At 44.8% G+C, this 19,200-nt stretch overlaps 4 protein-coding genes across 7 annotated transcripts in view; 1 reads left to right on the top strand and 3 right to left on the bottom strand.

Annotated features, from left to right (window-relative positions):
- Positions 1-8,070: 8,070 nt before the first annotated feature.
- exosc3 (exosome component 3) lies at positions 8,071-9,903 on the bottom strand. Its single transcript, XM_062476308.1, has 4 exons — positions 9,629-9,903; positions 9,219-9,368; positions 8,912-9,063; positions 8,071-8,575 (listed from the first exon to the last, which is right to left on the bottom strand). Exons 1-4 carry the CDS (start codon positions 9,899-9,901, stop codon positions 8,368-8,370), a joined length of 783 nt encoding a protein of 260 aa, XP_062332292.1. The 5' UTR covers positions 9,902-9,903; the 3' UTR covers positions 8,071-8,367.
- Positions 9,904-10,049: 146 nt separating this feature from the next.
- LOC134032456 (probable pancreatic secretory proteinase inhibitor) lies at positions 10,050-11,371 on the bottom strand. The gene is made up of 4 exons (XM_062476424.1): positions 11,102-11,371; positions 10,919-10,950; positions 10,588-10,700; positions 10,050-10,390 (listed from the first exon to the last, which is right to left on the bottom strand). Exons 1-4 carry the CDS (start codon positions 11,157-11,159, stop codon positions 10,345-10,347), a joined length of 249 nt encoding a protein of 82 aa, XP_062332408.1. The 5' UTR covers positions 11,160-11,371; the 3' UTR covers positions 10,050-10,344.
- Positions 11,372-12,186: 815 nt separating this feature from the next.
- nipsnap3a (nipsnap homolog 3A (C. elegans)) lies at positions 12,187-16,081 on the top strand. 3 transcript variants are annotated; one of them, XM_062475941.1, is made up of 6 exons: positions 12,187-12,352; positions 13,087-13,327; positions 13,492-13,653; positions 14,487-14,636; positions 15,277-15,363; positions 15,528-16,081. In XM_062475941.1, exons 1-6 carry the CDS (start codon positions 12,248-12,250, stop codon positions 15,602-15,604), a joined length of 822 nt encoding a protein of 273 aa, XP_062331925.1. In that variant the 5' UTR covers positions 12,187-12,247; the 3' UTR covers positions 15,605-16,081. The 3 variants fall into 3 exon arrangements, with proteins under 3 accessions (XP_062331925.1, XP_062331927.1, XP_062331926.1); XM_062475943.1 differs by having other exon boundaries at positions 12,188-12,352; positions 13,120-13,327; positions 15,528-16,080; XM_062475942.1 differs by having other exon boundaries at positions 12,189-12,352; positions 13,117-13,327; positions 15,528-16,078.
- A 66-nt stretch (positions 16,082-16,147) lies between these two features.
- abca1b (ATP-binding cassette, sub-family A (ABC1), member 1B) overlaps positions 16,148-19,200 on the bottom strand; it is a 35,437-nt gene continuing 32,384 nt past the window's right edge. For both annotated transcript variants that reach the window (XM_062475939.1, XM_062475940.1), the window contains exons 46-49: positions 18,979-19,082; positions 18,648-18,740; positions 17,946-18,189; positions 16,148-17,618 (exon numbers count right to left, since the gene is read on the bottom strand). In XM_062475939.1, the coding sequence (XP_062331923.1) occupies positions 17,460-17,618; positions 17,946-18,189; positions 18,648-18,740; positions 18,979-19,082 (600 nt within the window). In that variant the 3' untranslated portion in view covers positions 16,148-17,459. The remainder of the gene's footprint in view (positions 17,619-17,945; positions 18,190-18,647; positions 18,741-18,978; positions 19,083-19,200) is intronic.

Below are 19,200 nucleotides of genomic sequence, written 5' to 3'. Positions count from 1 at the left end.
ACACATTTACCAAATGTGACCTCATTCTCCAAACAGTGCCTCAAAAAATTCCACACTATTAACGCAACTGGCCACTATGACTGGTTGCTGGTTTGAAATCTGTAGTTAGACAGAATTCTGTTTGATGCCCAAGTGGAAAGGCTGTCAAAGCCTATAGCAAAATGTATACATTAATGTACGCATTCTATACACATGCCGGATACCAAGTTCATACAGTGCCCAGTTCGTGAGGTAATCGAGCTACAGACAAACACACACATTCTCTCTGAAGGAAGATTTCGTGCCAGTCCACTTGAATGTTCCCTAATAAAACTGCTCTAATAATATGTTAAAGTAATGCCTTGCAGAACCACTGTTCAGGAACCATAACTACTTAATTTGCTAGTTATGTACTTATGTCCTTACTTACTAGTTTTTTTCCGGCAAGTTAAGTGGTCAAGTTTGCATGTCGCTCTGGATAAATTGTATGTTTGTCTCGTTTGTGGGTTGTGTTCGAGGCGCTGTGTACCTTCTAGGAGACATGCCACCTTGTGGGCACAGGCTCATTAACCCTGGCACAGGTGATATCCCTCAGGCCTGCCTACACTCATTTTACAACTTTGCTTCTCACATTCTGCTACCAGGATGAGATGCAAAACCCAAACACAGCCTAAGACTGCATCTGACTCCAGTCTACAAGTATCTGTTCTGTTCATCTTACAAGGAAATCAGCAAGCCTTTATCAAACAGCAAAGTTACTACGTTCACACGTCTACTAAAGCACTGTTTCCCAACCGGGGTGCCGCGGCACGGGAGGTTGTCACAGGAGGGTGGCACGGGAGGGTGGCATGGGAGAGTGGCACAGGAAGGTGGCACAGGAGGGTGGCCCAGGAGGGTCGCACAGGAAGGTGGCACAGGAAGGTGGCACAGGAGGGTGGCACAGGAAGGTGGCACAGGAGGGTGGCAAAGGAGGGTGGCACAGGAAGGTGGCACAGGAGGGTGGCACAGGAGGCCACCCTCCTGTGCTCCTCAATTACTGAAAGAAAGATGTGGTTGTGTTTGTGTCTTTCCCCAGCCTGTTCTCACGCCTCTCCAGAACGGGGAGGCCCCACAGCAGCCTGGGAGGTGAGGCCCCACAGCAGCCTGGGAGGTGAGGCCCCACAGCAGCCTGGGAGGTGAGGCCCCCCACAGCAGCCTGGGAGGTGAGGCCCCACAGCAGCCTGGGAGGTGAGGCCCCACAGCAGCCTGGGAGGTGAGGCCCCACAGCAGCCTGGGAGGTGAGGCCCCACAGCAGCCTGGGAGGTGAGGCCCCACAGCAGCCTGGGAGGTGAGGCCCCCCACAGCAGCCTGGGAGGTGAGGCCCCACAGCAGCCTGGGAGGTGAGGCCCCACAGCAGCCTGGGAGGTGAGGCCCCACAGCAGCCTGGGAGGTGAGGCCCCACAGCAGCCTGGGAGGTGAGGCCCTACAGCAGCCTGGCAGGTGAGGCCCTACAGCAGCCTGGGAGGTGAGGCCCTACAGCAGCCTGGGAGGTGAGGCCCCCCACAGCAGCCTGGGAGGTGAGGCCCCAAAGCAGCCTGGGAGGTGAGGCCCCCCACAGCAGCCTGGGAGGTGAGGCCCCACAGCAGCCTGGGAGGTGAGGCCCCACAGCAGCCTGGGAGGTGAGGCCCCACAGCAGCCTGGGAGGTGAGGCCCTACAGCAGCCTGGGAGGTGAGGCCCCCCACAGCAGCCTGGGAGGTGAGGCCCCACAGCAGCCTGGCAGGTGAGGCCCCACAGCAGCCTGGGAGGTGAGGCCCCACAGCAGCCTGGGAGGTGAGGCCCCACAGCAGCCTGGGAGGTGAGGCCCCCCACAGCAGCCTGGGAGGTGAGGCCCCACAGCAGCCTGGGAGGTGGAGGTCTGTCTGGACTGTGAGGTCTGTGTGGACTGCTCCATGCTTCCTGAGAAAAGGGGGGGGGGGGTACAGACAGTAGTATGTAATGAATCATCCAGAACCACAATCAGCCTAAAACAGGTTATAAATCTCTCTTTGTCACATACTCACACACATTTACCCACACAAAACCACACGCTACACACATACATGTACGGCACACACAAACACAGGTTGCACAGAGAGAGAGAAGCAAGATGGATCATCCTCTGTTCAATAACATCTTGCCAGTCCTACTTGCCCTACCTGTTCACCACGGGGTGGCACAGCAGTCCTGCCAACCTACAGAGGAAGGATTCCCTGCTCCTTTATTGGACCTCCTTCAGGCACAACCTCCTGCTGGAGAGTAACAGAAGTCTCCTCACAGACTGAACGTGATATGATGCACGGCCAATGGGAGGCCTAAGGTGTACTAACATCCACTGGTGTTGTTTTGAACTAATCTGATCTTCAGAGCAAGGCCGTAGCCATGGAGTCAACATTGGGGGGGACAAAATATTTTTTTTATGATAACCTCGGACAGCGTGCGTGGTTGCCTGTCGTAGCGTAGCACATTTTTGTTTATATTTTTATATCACTATATTGGGGGGGGATGTGTCCCCCCCAATGCATATTATGATTACGGCCTTGCTTCAGATTGCACCTACCACTCCCTCTGCCCAGGTGACACACTGACACAATGGGCTGGAGCCGACAGGGCTGCCTGCTTGACTGAGCTCAGAAAAGAGAAGTTTCGGTTGAAACTCGTTCCTCCTCTTTGAGGATCTTGCTGTGGAGTGTGGGAGTCAAAAACACAGAGCAGCACTAGCCTTGTAAACACTGATGACGAGCAATGGGAACAGTCCAATTTGCTGAAGCACATCTGTTTGTGTTTTAGGAGCGCTTGGAAAGTGGATGTCAAATAGTCTGAAGCTAAGGTGGAGGAGTGGGGAGGTGGAGGAGGGTAAGCTGGAGTGCAGGAGGGAGAGATGGATGCAGCGAGGTGGAGGAGGGAGGAGAAGGAGGCCAGGGAGGTGGAGGATGTGGAGAGGGGAGAGACGGAGTGCAAGGAAGGAGAGAGTGCAGGGAGGTGGTGGGGGGAGGGGTGAAAAAGAGAAGAATGAAACTGAATGTTATTGTTAACTCTTTTCTGCCGTGAGAGTAACAACTGTGAGTAATATAAAATTAGTAAGTAATATAAGTATATATATTACAGAAGTATAATGTAAATTATATAAAAACAGAACAAGTTTGGGCGTTGTTACAAGATTCCTGACCATATGGATGGGCTTTACAAAGATTTTATTTCTTTCAAACATACTGTACCTCTAAACCTCAGTCATGTATTTTACGTCCTCTAAGACGTTAAGTAAGCAAAACGCCCCACCATGCCAGCCCATATGAGCTGATACCTTAAATGGGGACAAACCATTTATTTGTTCCATTCCTGAACAGTTACATTAGTTCTATTGATGTAACTCTGGACTGGTCTTAAAGGAGGTTGAGGAGCAGCTGGAGAGATCAAGTCTGTCTCAAATATACAACTGCACTGCCAACAAGCGTGCACGCACACTGCACACGCACACACACATTGCACACACACACACACACTGCACACGCACACACTGCACACACACACACATTGCACACACACACACTGCACACACACACACACACACACTGCACACACACACACACTGCACACACACACACACACACTGCACACACACACTGCACACACACTGCGCACACACACACACACTGCACACACACACTGCACACACACACACACACTGCACGCACACATGCACATACACACACACTGCACACATGCACATACACACACACTGCACATGCAGTAACTGTCTGCTTAACCTCCTTTCTAATGACTCATTTCTTCCTTCACCCAAAATACGTTAATATTCCCACAATTTACAAATTCAAGCCACACTCTTTTAAATTAGGATTTGTTTGGGCATTGTGGCATACCACTGTTTGTTTTTGAATGAGTTTGTTTTAAACAAATACCAGTACCTTCTAGAAATTATTTTCTTTGGCCCTGAGCTTACAGCCCATGGTGCAACAGGCTTTACTAGTCAGGACCCTGGGGAGACGTAAACATGGGTTCATGGGATAAGCAGACTGGAAAAGGCATTCAGGAACGTTCCAAGTTCAGCCCCATCCAGAAGCAAACCCCAGTCCATTTTCTCTGGTCTGAGAACGTATTACATCACAGATATCTGATAGGCTAGGCGTAATTTGCACCATCTTTCTTGTGGCTATGGTATCAACGGTTGTTGCATGATCCCAAAACCAGGGAACTACAGTCAGGTGCATTCTGTTGTTAATTTCACTTCCGAGCAATGTTTAGTGTGGGGCTACAGTTACAGAAGAGTTTATTCTCGTTTTGCCTCCCTGGCACATCAGTCTTGACCCTGAAGGGGCAACTTTTCGTCTTTGCATTTCTCTAAAAGTGTTGAAAAATCTCCACTAAGTTACAGTTTTATTTTTTAAACTTTTCCTCTTTTTTTCAAAACTTAACACACCAATCCAAGAATTGCACACACAAAATGCAAAATGCCTTGCATCTCTTGCAAAATGAAGCACTGCATTCATATGATCACAAACACGTTTCAAAAGAAAACATTTGTCTTACGTTGCAAACACCTTTGCCATAATATTACATTTTTGGATATATCATACACACAGTTATTCAAAACCTAAAGCTCTTCTTTCATGAGCTCCTATGTACATTTCTGTACATGATTGAAACCAAACTTCTTTTTTTTACTATAAGCATTTGTGGTTGTGAATACAGTATTACACAGTACGAAAATAAATACATCAACCATGTGTAGTAGGACTGAACCCAAAAACCAAAAGGAACCAGCTTTTTTCAAAAAATTTGATTACGATTACGAAAAAGGTGATTACGTATTCCTAAGGAATGGTGTGTCTGTGTGTGCCATGAACTGTAGCATGCAGTAATATATACTATTTTCTACAATATTGTCAGAATGTCTTCTCTTACAGTCATTGTACTGTTGCACAGTATGACACAGTAATCCACCATACTGGGACCAATCATGCAGTACACTGCAGTCATTGGTGCTAAAATATATGTATTTGTATAGTATACCGTGTGTTGTGCTGAAACAGCTATGATGTGTACATTAGAACATGTGTACATTACAGTATATTGTTACATACCTGTTATCATTTCGACAGTAAAGGTTCAAATTATACCCACCACTGTAAATCGAATCAAATTAGGCTATTTATAGGCCTATTCTAAAGCCATGATTGGTTGGTGTTGAGTAAAGCAGATGTTTTAGCACACGTGAGGATTTAGTGTGCGGCACTGATGAATTAGTGTGGCATTTTGATTGGTTGTGTTTGAAAAAGGAAATCAAGATACTTCCTGTTAGAATTGTATGTGTTACGTGGAGAATTGTGTGTTGTGTTTTGCAAAAAGTGCTTTATGAAATTTAAAACTCAGTCAAAGGAAAAAAAATTGAGAATTGTTTTGCGGATTTGATGTGTGGTTCTGGTGTTTGTTTCAAGTTTCAGAAATTGTGTGACAAGTAAGGTTTTGTGTGTAAGCAGTTGAAAAAAACTGTAATAAGAAGAAGTAGAACTAGTTTCTCTCAACACACACTAGCCTGTTGTTTTGTTTTTGTCTAGCCTAACCCTAGAAGTGAAACTTTCTTTTTTCTGTCTGTTATGTAAAAAAGGTTTAATAAGCTCAATTCCTCAGCCTACACCTTTTTAGGTCAATATTTTTTGTTCTTTTCCTTTTCGATTTAACTCTACTGCTATTTATAAATGGAGGAGATTCTTGCATAACGTAGCTGGCTTGTGACTATCTACTAAGCTAAGCTTTTTTCAATGTTGACTGGGTGTGTGTGAGTTCTGTCTTATGGGGGTCAGATGGCTGAGCGGTTAGGGAGTCGGGCTAATCAGAAGGTTGCCGGTTCGATTCCAGGCCGTGCAAATGACGTGTCACCCTACTTGCCTCGGGGAGAATGTCCCTGTACTTACTGTAAGTCGCTCTGGATAAGAGCGTCTGTTAAATGACTAAATGTAATAAGTTATGTCAGCTGTCTTATGTACTTCCTGAAGTACTACAGACAGGTACAGTACACTCGAGCACTCTCAAGGATCATTTTGTTTAATTGTCTGTTTAACTACATGCTCTTCTGGTTCTACCCATTGGCACTTATTTGCTTTTTTACAATGTATGCTACATATTTTGGCTACCCACAATATTTGGGGCTATCTCGGCTATCTGTAAAGCTGTAAATCCATCTCGATTTCTGTTGACACCTGCAATAAGGGATTCATTGTGCATTCAAGGAAATGAATTATGACTTCCAAAATGAAAGTGTCGTTCATCAACTATCTAAGTAGTCAAGCCAGTTCATTATTGACAAAGTCAAATCAGTGTTCAGTTTGGCACCAGTTTGGTGCTATGTTCTGGGCATATTGTTTGATGCAATGTTATGTATTCTACTGGCGGGTGGCTGAGGTATGCCTTGTTTGCCTGTGCTGCATAGCTGCATTTCCCCTGTGCCCAAGAGTTGTCATGAGGGACATGAGGGAGTCAGATAGCTGAGCGGTTAGGGAATCGGGCTATTAATCAGAAGGTTGCCGGTTCGATTCCTGGCCATGCCAAAAAAAATAATGATGTGTCCTTGGGCAAGGCACTTCACCCTTGCCTCGAGGGAATGTCCCTGTACCTACTGCAACTCGCTCTGGATAACGGCGTCTACTAAATGAAAATGTCAACAATGTAGCAAGTCTGCATTCTGTAAATGCTCTGCCATCACACATACAAACAAAAGACAGGTACAAAAGATTCAAACATAGCCTTAAGGAATGGATTGTTGCCAATCAGGGGGGTATTCTTCGTAGCTCGCTAAGCGGTTTAGCGAGCTAATTTTCAGGCTAAGATAAAAAAACGCCCCTCTTTTTGGTTCGTGGAAGCAACTTTCGATAAATCACCATAGTAACATATCAATTAGCACTAACCTGCTCCAGAGCAGGCTAACGTAAGTGTAGCTGGATAAGCTTGCCACACCCCCGGAAAATAACATGACAGCTCCCTTTTTGAGAGACCCAGTTGACCAAGGAGCTATATTTAAGTTCGATTAGCTTTCCATACCAATAGAGTTCTTCGCGATTGCCAAGATCCTTTGTTTCACACGGATGAGTTCTTGTTTGAGCGATATCGATTCAGCCGACAAGGACTCATTTATTTGCAAGACCTTCTCGGGCCGTACATTGCAAATATCACACGCCGCAGCAAGCTTTATGCTTTATTATGAGCTTATGCTGCTTTATGTGAATATGTAACGCTATGTTTTAGGAAATGTCTTATCTGTTGTGCCTGTGCTTTTTATGTTTCACTGTGGGAGAGTGGGAAACGTCATATCGATTCCTTTTTATGTCTTGACATGTGAAGAAATTGACAATAAAGCTACTTGAAACTTTAACTGTGCTTCAGACTCTGCATAGCCTTGAGTTTTTTTGCGTCAGGTATAGGCTACATTTTTATACAGTATAGGCGATGCAGAAAACATTGGCAAAGCCGCAGCATGCGTTGCTGTAAGAAAAGTGTACTTGGCGCTTAACCAGCTGATGAATCAATTCATCATATTCCCTGGCCATGTCCCAGTCAATGAAATCAAAGAGGGATTTACACATAGGCCTACATGCATATACACATATATAGTACATGATATAAGCGCAGTAGCCTACATATATCCTCATAAGTGTCTATGAATTCGTATCAATTAGATACTCTTTGGCCTTGTTTTTATCTAGCCTACTTATTCTGAAAGAGTTGAGATCATTTATTTAGCCTCTGGCTCACTTACGGTTTTGCTGTTTGGTGGCCATTGTCCCTGCAAAATAAACTAATACTGCAATAATACCCGAATTTTATAGTTTCTCATAAATCGGTGAGTTATGAACTACTTTCAGCCTTAAGATTTTTTGTTAAAACAGTCCCAGAACTCAGTTATAAGAAAATGTTTTGTGAATACTAGCCCAATTTATAATTAAATCAGAGTTCCGCCCCCTTTTGGACATAAAGAGAACTACTTTAGATTAAGTAAATTGCAAAAGTTAAACTTTATCCCAAGGGGAATTGGGAACCTAGAGAAACATAAAAATGACCATCTCGAGATTTCTGATTAAAAAGTCATTTATACAGAAATGTTTATTTTCTTTGAAAATATGAGCAAAAACGTTCATCTGACTTCAGAACCATCCTCCCAGAGGTTAAGAGAAGTTCAATGTCCTTACTCAGTTATGAGTCCGTCAAACAACGTGACGCAAATAGGTTACGCCATAAAAGGCTCACATAAATCTAGGATCAATATCATACATCCTAGATATGAACAGGACGCAAATAACCCAATAAAACACAACGAGAAAAATGTTCCCACGGATCGCTGTCATTTCCCGAGGCGTCCACTAGAATGCGCGGTCGACGACCCTTCTAAACAGCGCCTGACGCTGCAGGGCACTCATGTTCTCACAGCTCTCCAGCAGGTTGGCGACGATCAGGGTCTGCTGCAGGCTCTTGGCTTTCACCCAGACACGCCCGTTCATCCCCACAACCAGCTCAAACGGGAACAGATTCTCCAGGTCTTTGACCACCTCGCTCTGCGGCGCCAGCAGCCTAGGCGGAGAAGATACCCGTTTTAGAAGTTTGAATGTGTTGCGACATTTCAAACTTTTGTTATTTTGGTATATACATTTTGTATATATATTTTGTATATATACACACACAATAGGTTCCCATAGTCTGACACCACAATTCAGATTCTTTCTATATGTTTATACTTTTGTTCATGTTTTTAGTAAATAAATACAAATCTCAACATTGCACTTTTAGACAACTATATATATATATGAGACAATATACATGGAGAAAATCTTGGGTGCCTTAGACTTTTGCACAGTACTGTATACATCCGTTTCTTTGATAAATTGTGTAAAACGTTGCGTTTAGTACCTGCGCACAAGTCCCAGCGACACCTTAAACATAAGACCCCCTGCTCCGAACACTCCCATCCCGTTGGCTCGTCCACAGCTGTCTATACATGTCAGTTCTGGCTCCATGTCTTTGTTAGCGATGATGAACTGGCCGTATACCAGATCCCCCACCTGAGTCAAACACAAAAACCTTGACACAAATACAAAAATTGCCCCAAAGTGACACTGCGCTGACAACAGAACACTATGACACCGACCTGTAGCTACACTTTATTAATTTAACAGAAGCTTTTATTCAAAGCGACGTACAAATAGTTAATGTGTACCTGTACGTTGGGTCTGTTACGTTTGGTGGACCCTTCAAATGCCAAATAGGACAGCGATGCTTGTTCACTCCCGCCCACGTCAACTTTGAAGATGTCACCCGACTTGACAGTGACAATGCCAATCACGGTCTCTCCCTTTGCAGGAACATACTGGGGGGGGGGGGAATAAGCACTAAGCACAAAACATTTTCTTTTTCTCCATAATCGTAGCCTAGGTAAACAAGTAGCTAGCTACTTTTGGTTAGCTAGAGCTATATTGTTGACGTCGCTAGCTAAACCCAACCCACGTGGCTATTTCTTGCTTATGACAAATTCCCAGGAAGGCAAAAGACTCAACGACGAATTAATTTAATGTTGTACTTAAATTAATATTATTTGAATACTGTTGATAGTTAGAATAAACATCTTACTCGTCTTTGCTGTGAGTCAATCCAGTACAAATTTGGTTGCTTGTATCGCAGAATTCCGCTTTTGCACACATGCACCTCATCTCCATTTCGTCGAAGTCCTGGACCACAAATGACTTTCAAGGGTTTACTGTCCGTTTCGCCTAATCCGAAACAAAATCTATCACCCGGTAATAACACCTCGCCTACTTTGTTTTTAAAACAACTATGCATAGCGCTCTCCACTGTGTCCATGGTGTTTGTATACGATAGGGGAAGCTGAACAATGTAGCACATGAAACCGAAGAAAATACACCTAAAAAGGCTCCTGGGTCCTATAGCGCCCCCTATTGTACATTTATGTTACTACTAGTAAAAGCCTTCAAACATGTTTGATCAATTGTGTATTAGATCACTTATAAAGGAAAAACAAATAGGCCTATAGTCAAATCTCTAGGTCTTTATTGCCAAAAGATTCCAAAGGAGAAAATCGGTTAAATACTTTTTACATAAATATGTTTTTAATACAAAACAAATGTATATAAAACGATTACATGACTGAGTGAGTGTTGTATGGCTATGTTTGCATATCAGTGAGCTGCTGTGCATGTGTCCGTGTGTGGGTGTCAAAGCGTATCTATGTTCTACGAACAACTAGGTCTCTATTCTCACATCACAAGAAGAAGAAAAAACCATTATACATGTGGTAATATCATTTGGAGAGTGGAGATTTATCATCTTCAGCAACTTCCATCTTTCATTATCAAGATGTCAGCATTGGTCTCCCTGTGAGAAAGAAGGAACAAAGGTCGAACAAAGGTCTTACAATGTATCTTTATTGATCAACTTTATTTTTCGAATTTGTCTAGCCTGTGTGTTATTGAAAGGCGAAAATGTCCCAGACTCATCACTGAACTGTAAGCAAACGTAATAAAACTAGCCTATACAATTTAGTCTACAAACGACAGATAGAGGATACTCACAGCCTGTGAACACACAGCGCACACTCGTTGGGGTAGGTGACTCCATCATTCCCACACACCGGTGAGTAGTTGAGAGGACACGCCTGGGTGATGCTCGTGTCACCGCAGGAAGGCTGGTTGAAAGCGGGGAACATACAGAGATCGTTACAACTCAGTGGAGAACAAATCATTGCGTCACAGGTCGCGGGCACGAATCCCAGCCCCTGCTGTGGATGATACAGCGGCTGCAGCTAACTGGAGGTTACATATTCTGCATCTAAAAACAATCCTGTCTGATTTTCTTTAAGAACAGTAATGCTTTTTCATCAGCCGTGTGAAGACGCGAACATACCCTCCTGTAAAGCCCGGACTTATCTTCTGCGTCTGAAAGAAATACAATAAAGTTACAAAATAAGAAATACCACAAATAAACGCGCAGCTGTTGAGCTGATAAATTGTAGTTTGGGAAATAACATAAACAAAATTTGAGAAGCACATAGCCTATATGTAGTAACTAATTGTTAATAGTACCTACCTGCACTGAAGAAGAGAACCACACATACCAGCAACAGTGTTTTCCCAGTCATGATCATTTTGATCAAATAGCCAGATATTAGCTGACAACTAGTGGATGTCCTGTTAGGTTCTTCAAAACTAAATGTTATCTTTGACTTCTCTGTCTTCTCTTCGATGTTCCCTGCTTAAGGCCTTGTGTCCGTATGAGGTTAGCGGGGTGTGCGACGTTGTCATATAGCAGAGGGTGCGTCTGGTGGGGGTGAAATAATGTAACCTTGTGTTGGAGTAAAGCTGATGTTTTGACGGCTGTGCGCCTGACCAAGCCCCCTGCGCCTGTTACGGGAGAGCCTCTCTTTTGTCCAGGCCTTTATTGAGGGATAAACATTCCTTCAGCCGAAATATTGCTGAGTGATCACAACACAGGGGGCGTGTGACATTGGCGGGCAACACTGGGCGCGCTAATGAATACACGAATACATATTGTACAATAACAACTATCTGTTGGTGTTGTCAGAGCACGTTCCCATGCCTGCCTGTTAGAGTCTGTTCCCGAGGGACGGTGGAGAATGTGGAGATGACTAATATGGTAGAATGGAACTGTGAGAACTATGCACTTTTGATCCTTGATATTCTGCTTTAGCCTATGTGCATTAATTCGTTTTGAAACACGTCTGTTAAGATAATCTGTAAATGTAAAATGTAGCCTAGTGGGTCTATGATGGGTCGAATGTAAAGTGTCTACCTCACTGGACTTTTGTTTTAAAATCTCACTTGGTGATATTTCTGTGACCTTTGAGCCTATCTGGTTGAATTTAGGCGTTTCTAGAAGAATAGGCTTTTGTGTATTTCTACAATGACTTTTTCAATGTTGTGTGAACACAGGGCAATTTCTAAATGTATAAGCAATATATTAAAATGCAAGAACCATATTTAAAGGGGGTTAGAAGTGACAGTCAGATATACCAAATACGTGAAACACATCCTCATAACAAGCAAAACATTAGAAGAAGACATTTAATGTTTGCTTCTTTGTCGGATTTTGCGAGTTGCTCATCACAGGTTAGGCTCCATCAGTGGCATAAAAACCGCGAATGAATTTGGCCTCGTGAGTTTCCGTAGTTTGTGGACAAAACTGGAAAAAGTTTACTTCTGACCGTTCCCTTTGATGTCAGTGAGCATTCAGCGTTCATTCAAGATGTTCACATTTAGGAATGCATTGCGCAAATCGTCAAAACTGGTAGCAACCATTCACTCCAATACTGCGTTCGGGGTAAGATTATTTTTGGTCTGCCTTACTTGTTTACTAATTCTTAAAACAATGTAGGCTATACAATTACGCGTGAATTTGACGTTAAATGAATTTGGGAATTCTCAAGAATTAGGTTTGTAAGACTGCCACTGCAAAGTCGTTTGCAATGACAAATTTTCTGCAACACGTGTGGACTTGCGAAATGTAGTGCAGTGAATTGCAGAAACGGATGCTTTCATGGAATCCCATACAAATGTATCTAGTAGGCTATTCAGCATAATTGTTATTGGCACTAGTGCAATTTGTAGACCTATTCTATAGTATATGGTTGTCTTCAGTTTCTAAAGAAACTAAAAAATTAAATGCGACATTTTGAAGCACTTTGTCTATATGGTGTACTTTGACCTTTGGACTTTGTGAACATTCCAAAGGGTGCCTACATTTCCCCTCCTGTTTTGAGTAGTATGCCATTGGTTTAGTCAGTTATGGCCAGTTAAGGTTTTATAACAATAGCCCACCTGAGGTAAAATCTGTAATGTAGGATAAAACCATGTTAAAAGTAAAAAATGGTAAAACCAGTAATTAAGTTCGAGGGTTCATACAAGAGTCCTAAATTCGTATCTTAAATTATACAGATATTTTTGAAGCATGAGGTCCTGGGTTCAGGCTTTGCAGCTGGGAGGTCAGGTCGCAGTTCATTATTGGAATCTGAAGGATCGACTCCGCTCTTTGTGTTACATATATTTTGCCACAAGGTGACAGCATTTCCTTCGTTGCTCTTCCAGCAGCAACAGGCCTGTATCTCCACTGGGCCGCAGCAGCAACACGGCACCTTTTACGAGTTTCGCACCTACTGCATCCGTCCGGAGAAGAACGCGGCCTTCCTAAAGCTGACCAATGAGAAGATCAACCTGCGCACAGCCCATTCAGAGCTGCTTGGGTACTGGACGGTGGAGTACGGAGGCCTGAATCAGGTCTTCCACATCTGGAAGTATGGTGAGAGGAAGATGAATAAATAAATGTTATGATTTAATTATTCTGTGCGTTGAAAAATTCTCCAGTTGTGGTTTTCCCCCCCCAAGGGAATAACTATGTTCTCTCCTGTAAGGTGCCGGAAAAAGTCCATCAAATATATATATATTTTTTTCTTCAAACCCAAGACAGCTATTCTCAACGGGCAGGAGTGCGGGCAGCCCTGTCTCAGGACCCCACCTGGATTGAGGACTACATCTCCAAGGCAATGCCCATGCTGACGTCGCAGGATAATGAGGTCACTTACCTGGTCCCCTGGAGCCAGGTTCAGATGCCTCCCAAGGAAGGAGGTGTGTAACCACAGCACAAGGAACATCACATTTCACATTTGTTCATTGGAGTGATTACGCGTTGATGCAAAGACACTTGATCAATAAGTAAGGCCTGCTTGAGTATAAGTAACCAGATGGACATTCCTGTTATCATCCTACATGCTATGTTGGCTCAAAGCAGATATCAGAAATCTCATCTCAACATTATGCCGTCTGTTCTGATTTTAAAAGTGTGTGTTCATGTGGTTTTATAGATTTGGGATGTGTTGGTCTTGGGAGAGGGCAGTGAGTGGAATAATGTGTTTTCCCTGAGAACTGATGAGTCTGCAACACTAGTCAGAACACCATGAGTTGGGGTCATGCCTTTTTCCACTCTGGCCTTGAAAAATACAGGAAGAAGAGAAAACATCACATGACCGTCTGTACACTTGGTAGAGTCAGTGTCCCACAACTAACAGTATCGTGATCTCTGCCAGCTTCGTTAGACTGGATAGTAAAATAACTGCCAGGAAACAGTCGTGAGGGTAAATGTCTGTAGCTGCACAATGATTTATGCTTAACTGAGGGGGAAGAAAAGTGCACGTGAGAACATGCCCTCAAAAGTCAGGAGGAGGGAGTCAGCTGGCTGAGCAGTTAGGGAATCGGGCTAGTAATCTGAAGGTTACCAGTTCGATTCCCGGCTGTGCAAAATGACGTTGTGTCCTTGGGCAAGGCACTTCACCCTACTTGCCTCAGGGGGAATGTCCCTGTACTTACTGCAAGTCACTCTGGATAAGAGCGTCTGCTTAAATGACTAAATACAAAAGATCTACGTTGAAAACGTCCAAGGCTAACGCCTGTGTGTGTTCCAGGAGTGTACGAGCTGACGTCGTTCCAGATGCACCCTGGGGGTCCGGCGGTGTGGGGCCACGCCTTGCAGGCAGCCGTCAGCGTCCACGCCAACCCCGGCTACGCTCACCTCGTGGGGGTCTTCAACAGCGAGTTTGGGCCGCTCAACACGGGTGAGCTGGATCCACCCTCAGTTTATGTGGGGAAATACCGAACAGCGACACACTTCTGATCCTCGATTTTTCTGCCGTAATTTTCACGCGCACTATTCCTATACGTTGTACGTCGCCGTGGATAAAAGCGTCTGTTAACCCTTGTGTGTTATCTTCGGCTCATTCTGACCCATCAGTCATTGTGACCCACCGTCGTATTGCGACAACTTTACCGGATACAAAAACAAAGTGAAGCATTTTCTTTTAACCTTCGGGCTGTCTCAGACCCCCCACATTGCGAAGGTTAAAAGAAAATGCTTTTTATTTGTTTTTGTATTGGGTAAAATTGGGTTAACACAACGATGGTTCATTGTGAACCTTTGGGTCATGTGACCCGAAGGCAGCACAAGGGTTAAATGAATACGAGTGTAAAGGTGAGTCAGGTGGCTGAGCGGTTAGGGAATCGGGCTCGTAATCTGAAGGTTGCCAGTTCAATTCCCGGCCGTGCCAAATGACGTTGAGTCCTTGGGCAAGGCACTTCACCCTACTTGCCTCGGGGGAATGTCCCTGTACTTACTGCAAGTCACTCTGGATAAGAGCGTCTGCTAAATGACTAAATGTAAAATGTGTGTGAGGAAGAGTTCATGTCCTCTGTTTCCAGTCCATGTCCTGTGGTGGTTTGAGAGCGCAGACGAGCGAGCGGCGATACGACACAAGGCCCACAATGACGCCAGGGTGGTGGCCGCAGGTAAGAACGGTCCAACACCCACCCCCCCCCCCACGGCTCCACTTACCTCGCTACAAGACTCTCTACTATAACCCCGACGGTCTCCCTGCACGATGACGGATCACATGACCTGATCACATGACCTGGAAGGTCCTTTTCTCAGTCTGTCTTTTGTTCCTCTACAGTGAGGGAGAGCGTCACCTACCTGGAGACTCAGAGAAACAAGCTGCTGTTCCCCTGCTCCTTCTCCCCCCTCAAGTGACCCCCCCATGGATCAGCCCAGTCAGGACTGTTCTCTCTCCACTGGCCTGGTTTTCAGCTGAATGGCTTGTGATTATGGATATGTCTCATGTCTGTTGTCAGTTTAAACTGGAACCTCATCAATGTATGCAGCTGGATTGTAAGGGACTCATTTAACTGGATTTAATATGATGTCACCATAAGTTGCCAGTAGATTTATCACATTAAATACTTTTTGGACTCAATGGCAAGTGATTTTTGTGACACTTTCGACCAAATCAAGTATTGTGCAAAATCATGTTAGTCCTGTTCAATGTGTTTGATACATAGGTGCTTATTACATCAAGTGAATGTGTCTTTATAATTGATTACATCCAGCTGTGATTTTAACTAATTTATTTAAACACTGCATTACTTACTCAGCAAGGTCCCTGTCACTGTTCAAAAATGAATAATGTATTAAAGAATTTAATTTAAAACGATATTCCGCAGTTTGATTTGTTTTGAGCACATTGTCCTGAGTTCCACAGTCGTTGACATGAGTTGTAGGAACAGTGGATTTAGCAACGTTACAGATTTGTTCAGTTTTATTGTGTAAATAAATGTTGTACAGGGTGAGTAACAGTTGATCCCACAGCTTTTCTAAATACTTAAAAAACTAAACATCAACCATTGAATAAGGAACGTTTGACTATCATTATTTTAGATCAAGAAAAAAAAAAAAACTTAACGTAATTCTGTGAACATTCCAGTGCAAAAAAGTTCCAAATAACACCCAAAGTTCTTGGAATGTTCACTACACCATGATGTGTCTCTCAGGTGAGCTTCACTTCCAACTTCAACGCCCTTTTATGAAAAGGACCACCCATTGACTAATATCCCAACAAACGGTGTGTGATTACTTAGTCTCAAGTGTGGGGAGCTTATATTGCAAATAACACCCGTGAAAAACGGAACTCAATCAGAACTCACACACAACCATACAGCAATCAATTACATTTTACCTAGATTATAACAACATTACCAGCTAACCAAGGGAATAACAGTTCTCTACTAGTGGTTAAGGTGACTTGTCTGTAGGCATTGGTTGAGGTATTGATAAAAATGTGGTTTGACAGTAAAAACAAATCTTTTTCCTTAAAAAAATCTATAAAATCTTTTTTCTCTTACATTGTACAGCACTTCTGCATAGTATGCCAAGCACTTTGATTGGATCATTTAAACAACACACATCTGTGAAAGTACATTCTTACATTTCCAATAATGCCACATGAAACTCAGCTGGAAAACACCAATACAATCGTTTGTTTTTGATCACTCACAAATATAAATAAAAAGGCTTCACAATAAAAACAAAATCAAATGTAAAAAAAAAAAAAAATGAAATCAGATGTTGCAGTTCAGCCCTTGGCCTTTGAAAAATATTCTGATTCTTCATGTAATTCTGGTCGAGGAGTGAAAACACAAACAGAAATGGAAACGGACCCTGAATCTTAATCTTATCATTGTCTGACACCAAATGGAATTACAGAAAGTGGAAAACTTTATGTACGCACACACACACGCACACGCACACGCACACACAACGCTGCAGCCTAGCATTGGGCTAAAGCACTTGAGAAATTATGGCAGTTATTCAAGTTTCTAATAACACTCGTTTCCTCTGGGCTGGGCCCAGCTTCCCCACGGTGGGAATCCTTTGCATTGACTTGCATTGAGATCTCCAGTCGGACCCTGCTTGGGGCTCGTCAATGACTGAATGATTATAATTAAGACAAGTGTTAAAATACTACTGTAGTAATAGACTGTACTAATACTAATGGGCTTCTCTCCCCAGTCCCGCTTCCCACTTCCAGTTAGGAGTGGAGCCGCTGTTCTCACACCGAGCTGTCAGTATTTGGCTCCTCCTCAGCAGCTCTGCTCGAGGTAGAAGGCTGCTCCAGGACAGACATGTCCACTGCCATGTCTTTGCGCTTCACCGAGCTGTCCTTCGAGTGATAGTCGTCACTCTGGTCCTTGGCAAAGTTCACAAACACCTGGGGAGGGAAGGAGGAGGGATCCATTCATGCCAGGGACTGTGCAACCCCCCACCCCTCCGACTACGAGAATACACCCTGTTATTATTTTAGCCTCAGCGAGGCCGGGTAAGCTGTTGTAAATGCAATCAAGTAATTACCACTACCATGTGCCAAGGTTAAGGATTCTTTGAAGAACACTGACCCTCACAAATGTAATTCCTTTAACTAGAAGCAGCTTAGGAGAGTAAATAAGCACATAAATAAACTAAAACAAATAATGAAAACATTAAATAAATGAGTAACACATCTTCAGCGATGTTTGTGTGTGCGTGCAGCTGCCCTCACCTGGTCCAGCGTGGTCTGAGACACAGAGTAGTCCTCTATGCTCAGCAGGCCCTTGTTCTTGGCCAGGATGGAGAAGATGTGAGCGAGGGAAGTGAGGGAGGAGGGCAGCTGGTACTGCAGCATGTTCCGGTGCTTCTCCTTCAGGATGCTGCCTGGGAGCTCGCTCTCGATGAACTTCCTGACGGGCATCAGGTCTGGGTCGGGCCCGGCCACGCGCAGGATGATGGTGTAGCCGTCTCCGAACCTGGAGAGGAGGAGGAGGGGCAAGAGAGGAGGAGGAGGGGGAGGAGGAGGGGCAAGAGAGGAGGAGGGGGGGAAAGAGAGGAGGAGGGGGAGGGGCAAGAGAGGAGGAGGGGGGGGAGGAGGGGCAAGAGAGGAGGAGGGGCAAGAGAGGAGGAGGGGGGGAGGAGGGGCAAGAGAGGAGGAGGGGAAAGAGAGGAGGAGGGGAAAGAGAGGAGGAGGGGGGGAGGAGGGGCAAGAGAGGAGGAGGGGAAAGAGAGGAGGAGGCGCAAGAGAGGAGGAGGGGGGGAGGAGGGGCAAGAGAGGAGGAGGGGAAAGGGGAGAGGAGGGACAAAGTGTCGAAAACGGTCAGTGAAAACGCTCAACAAGTCTCTAATGAGACTGTGGAGGGAGTGTAGAAGAGGATTCTCTGAGTGAAACACAGGGAGCTCCTGTCTGACAGAGCGGAGGTGAAGGTCTCACCGGTTCTTCAGGTGCTGCACGCTGCCCAGGCAGCGGAACCTGCCGTTCACCATGATGGCCATTCTGGTGCAGAGCGCCTCACATTCCTCCATGCTGCAGACACAAAACGGCTTTACTAACTCCCGTACACGAGCCACTGACATCAACATTCCTCTGCGCTGCAGACACAAAATGGCTGACATCCTCCCTGCTCTCTCAGACACAGTGTGACTCATTCATACTATAATGTGGAAGAAACCAGCAACACAGACATCCTCATAAGCAAATATCCCCCCCACACACACACACCTGTGGGGCTCGGGGGCTAAACGGAGAAGGGTGTTCTGGGTACCTGTGTGAGGTGAGCACCACGGAGCGGCCCTCCTTGATCACGCTGAGGATGCAGTTCCACAGAGCCCTCCTGGCCTTGGGGTCCATGCCAGTGGTGGGCTCGTCCTGTCACAAACAGAACGGCCAGGTTCAGGTTAGCCCACAGGTGCAGCAGGAAACACACGCTGAACGTCAACAGCAGAGGGAAGCACGGCATCCTGGCTCCTTTACAGAGTCCTGCCAC

This window comes from Osmerus eperlanus, chromosome 13, assembly GCF_963692335.1.
Source record: "Osmerus eperlanus chromosome 13, fOsmEpe2.1, whole genome shotgun sequence".
Taxonomy (NCBI): Eukaryota; Metazoa; Chordata; class Actinopteri; order Osmeriformes; family Osmeridae; genus Osmerus; species Osmerus eperlanus.
The sequence above is the reverse complement of the archived record's forward strand: the minus strand, read 5'-3'. Positions and strand labels throughout refer to the sequence as shown.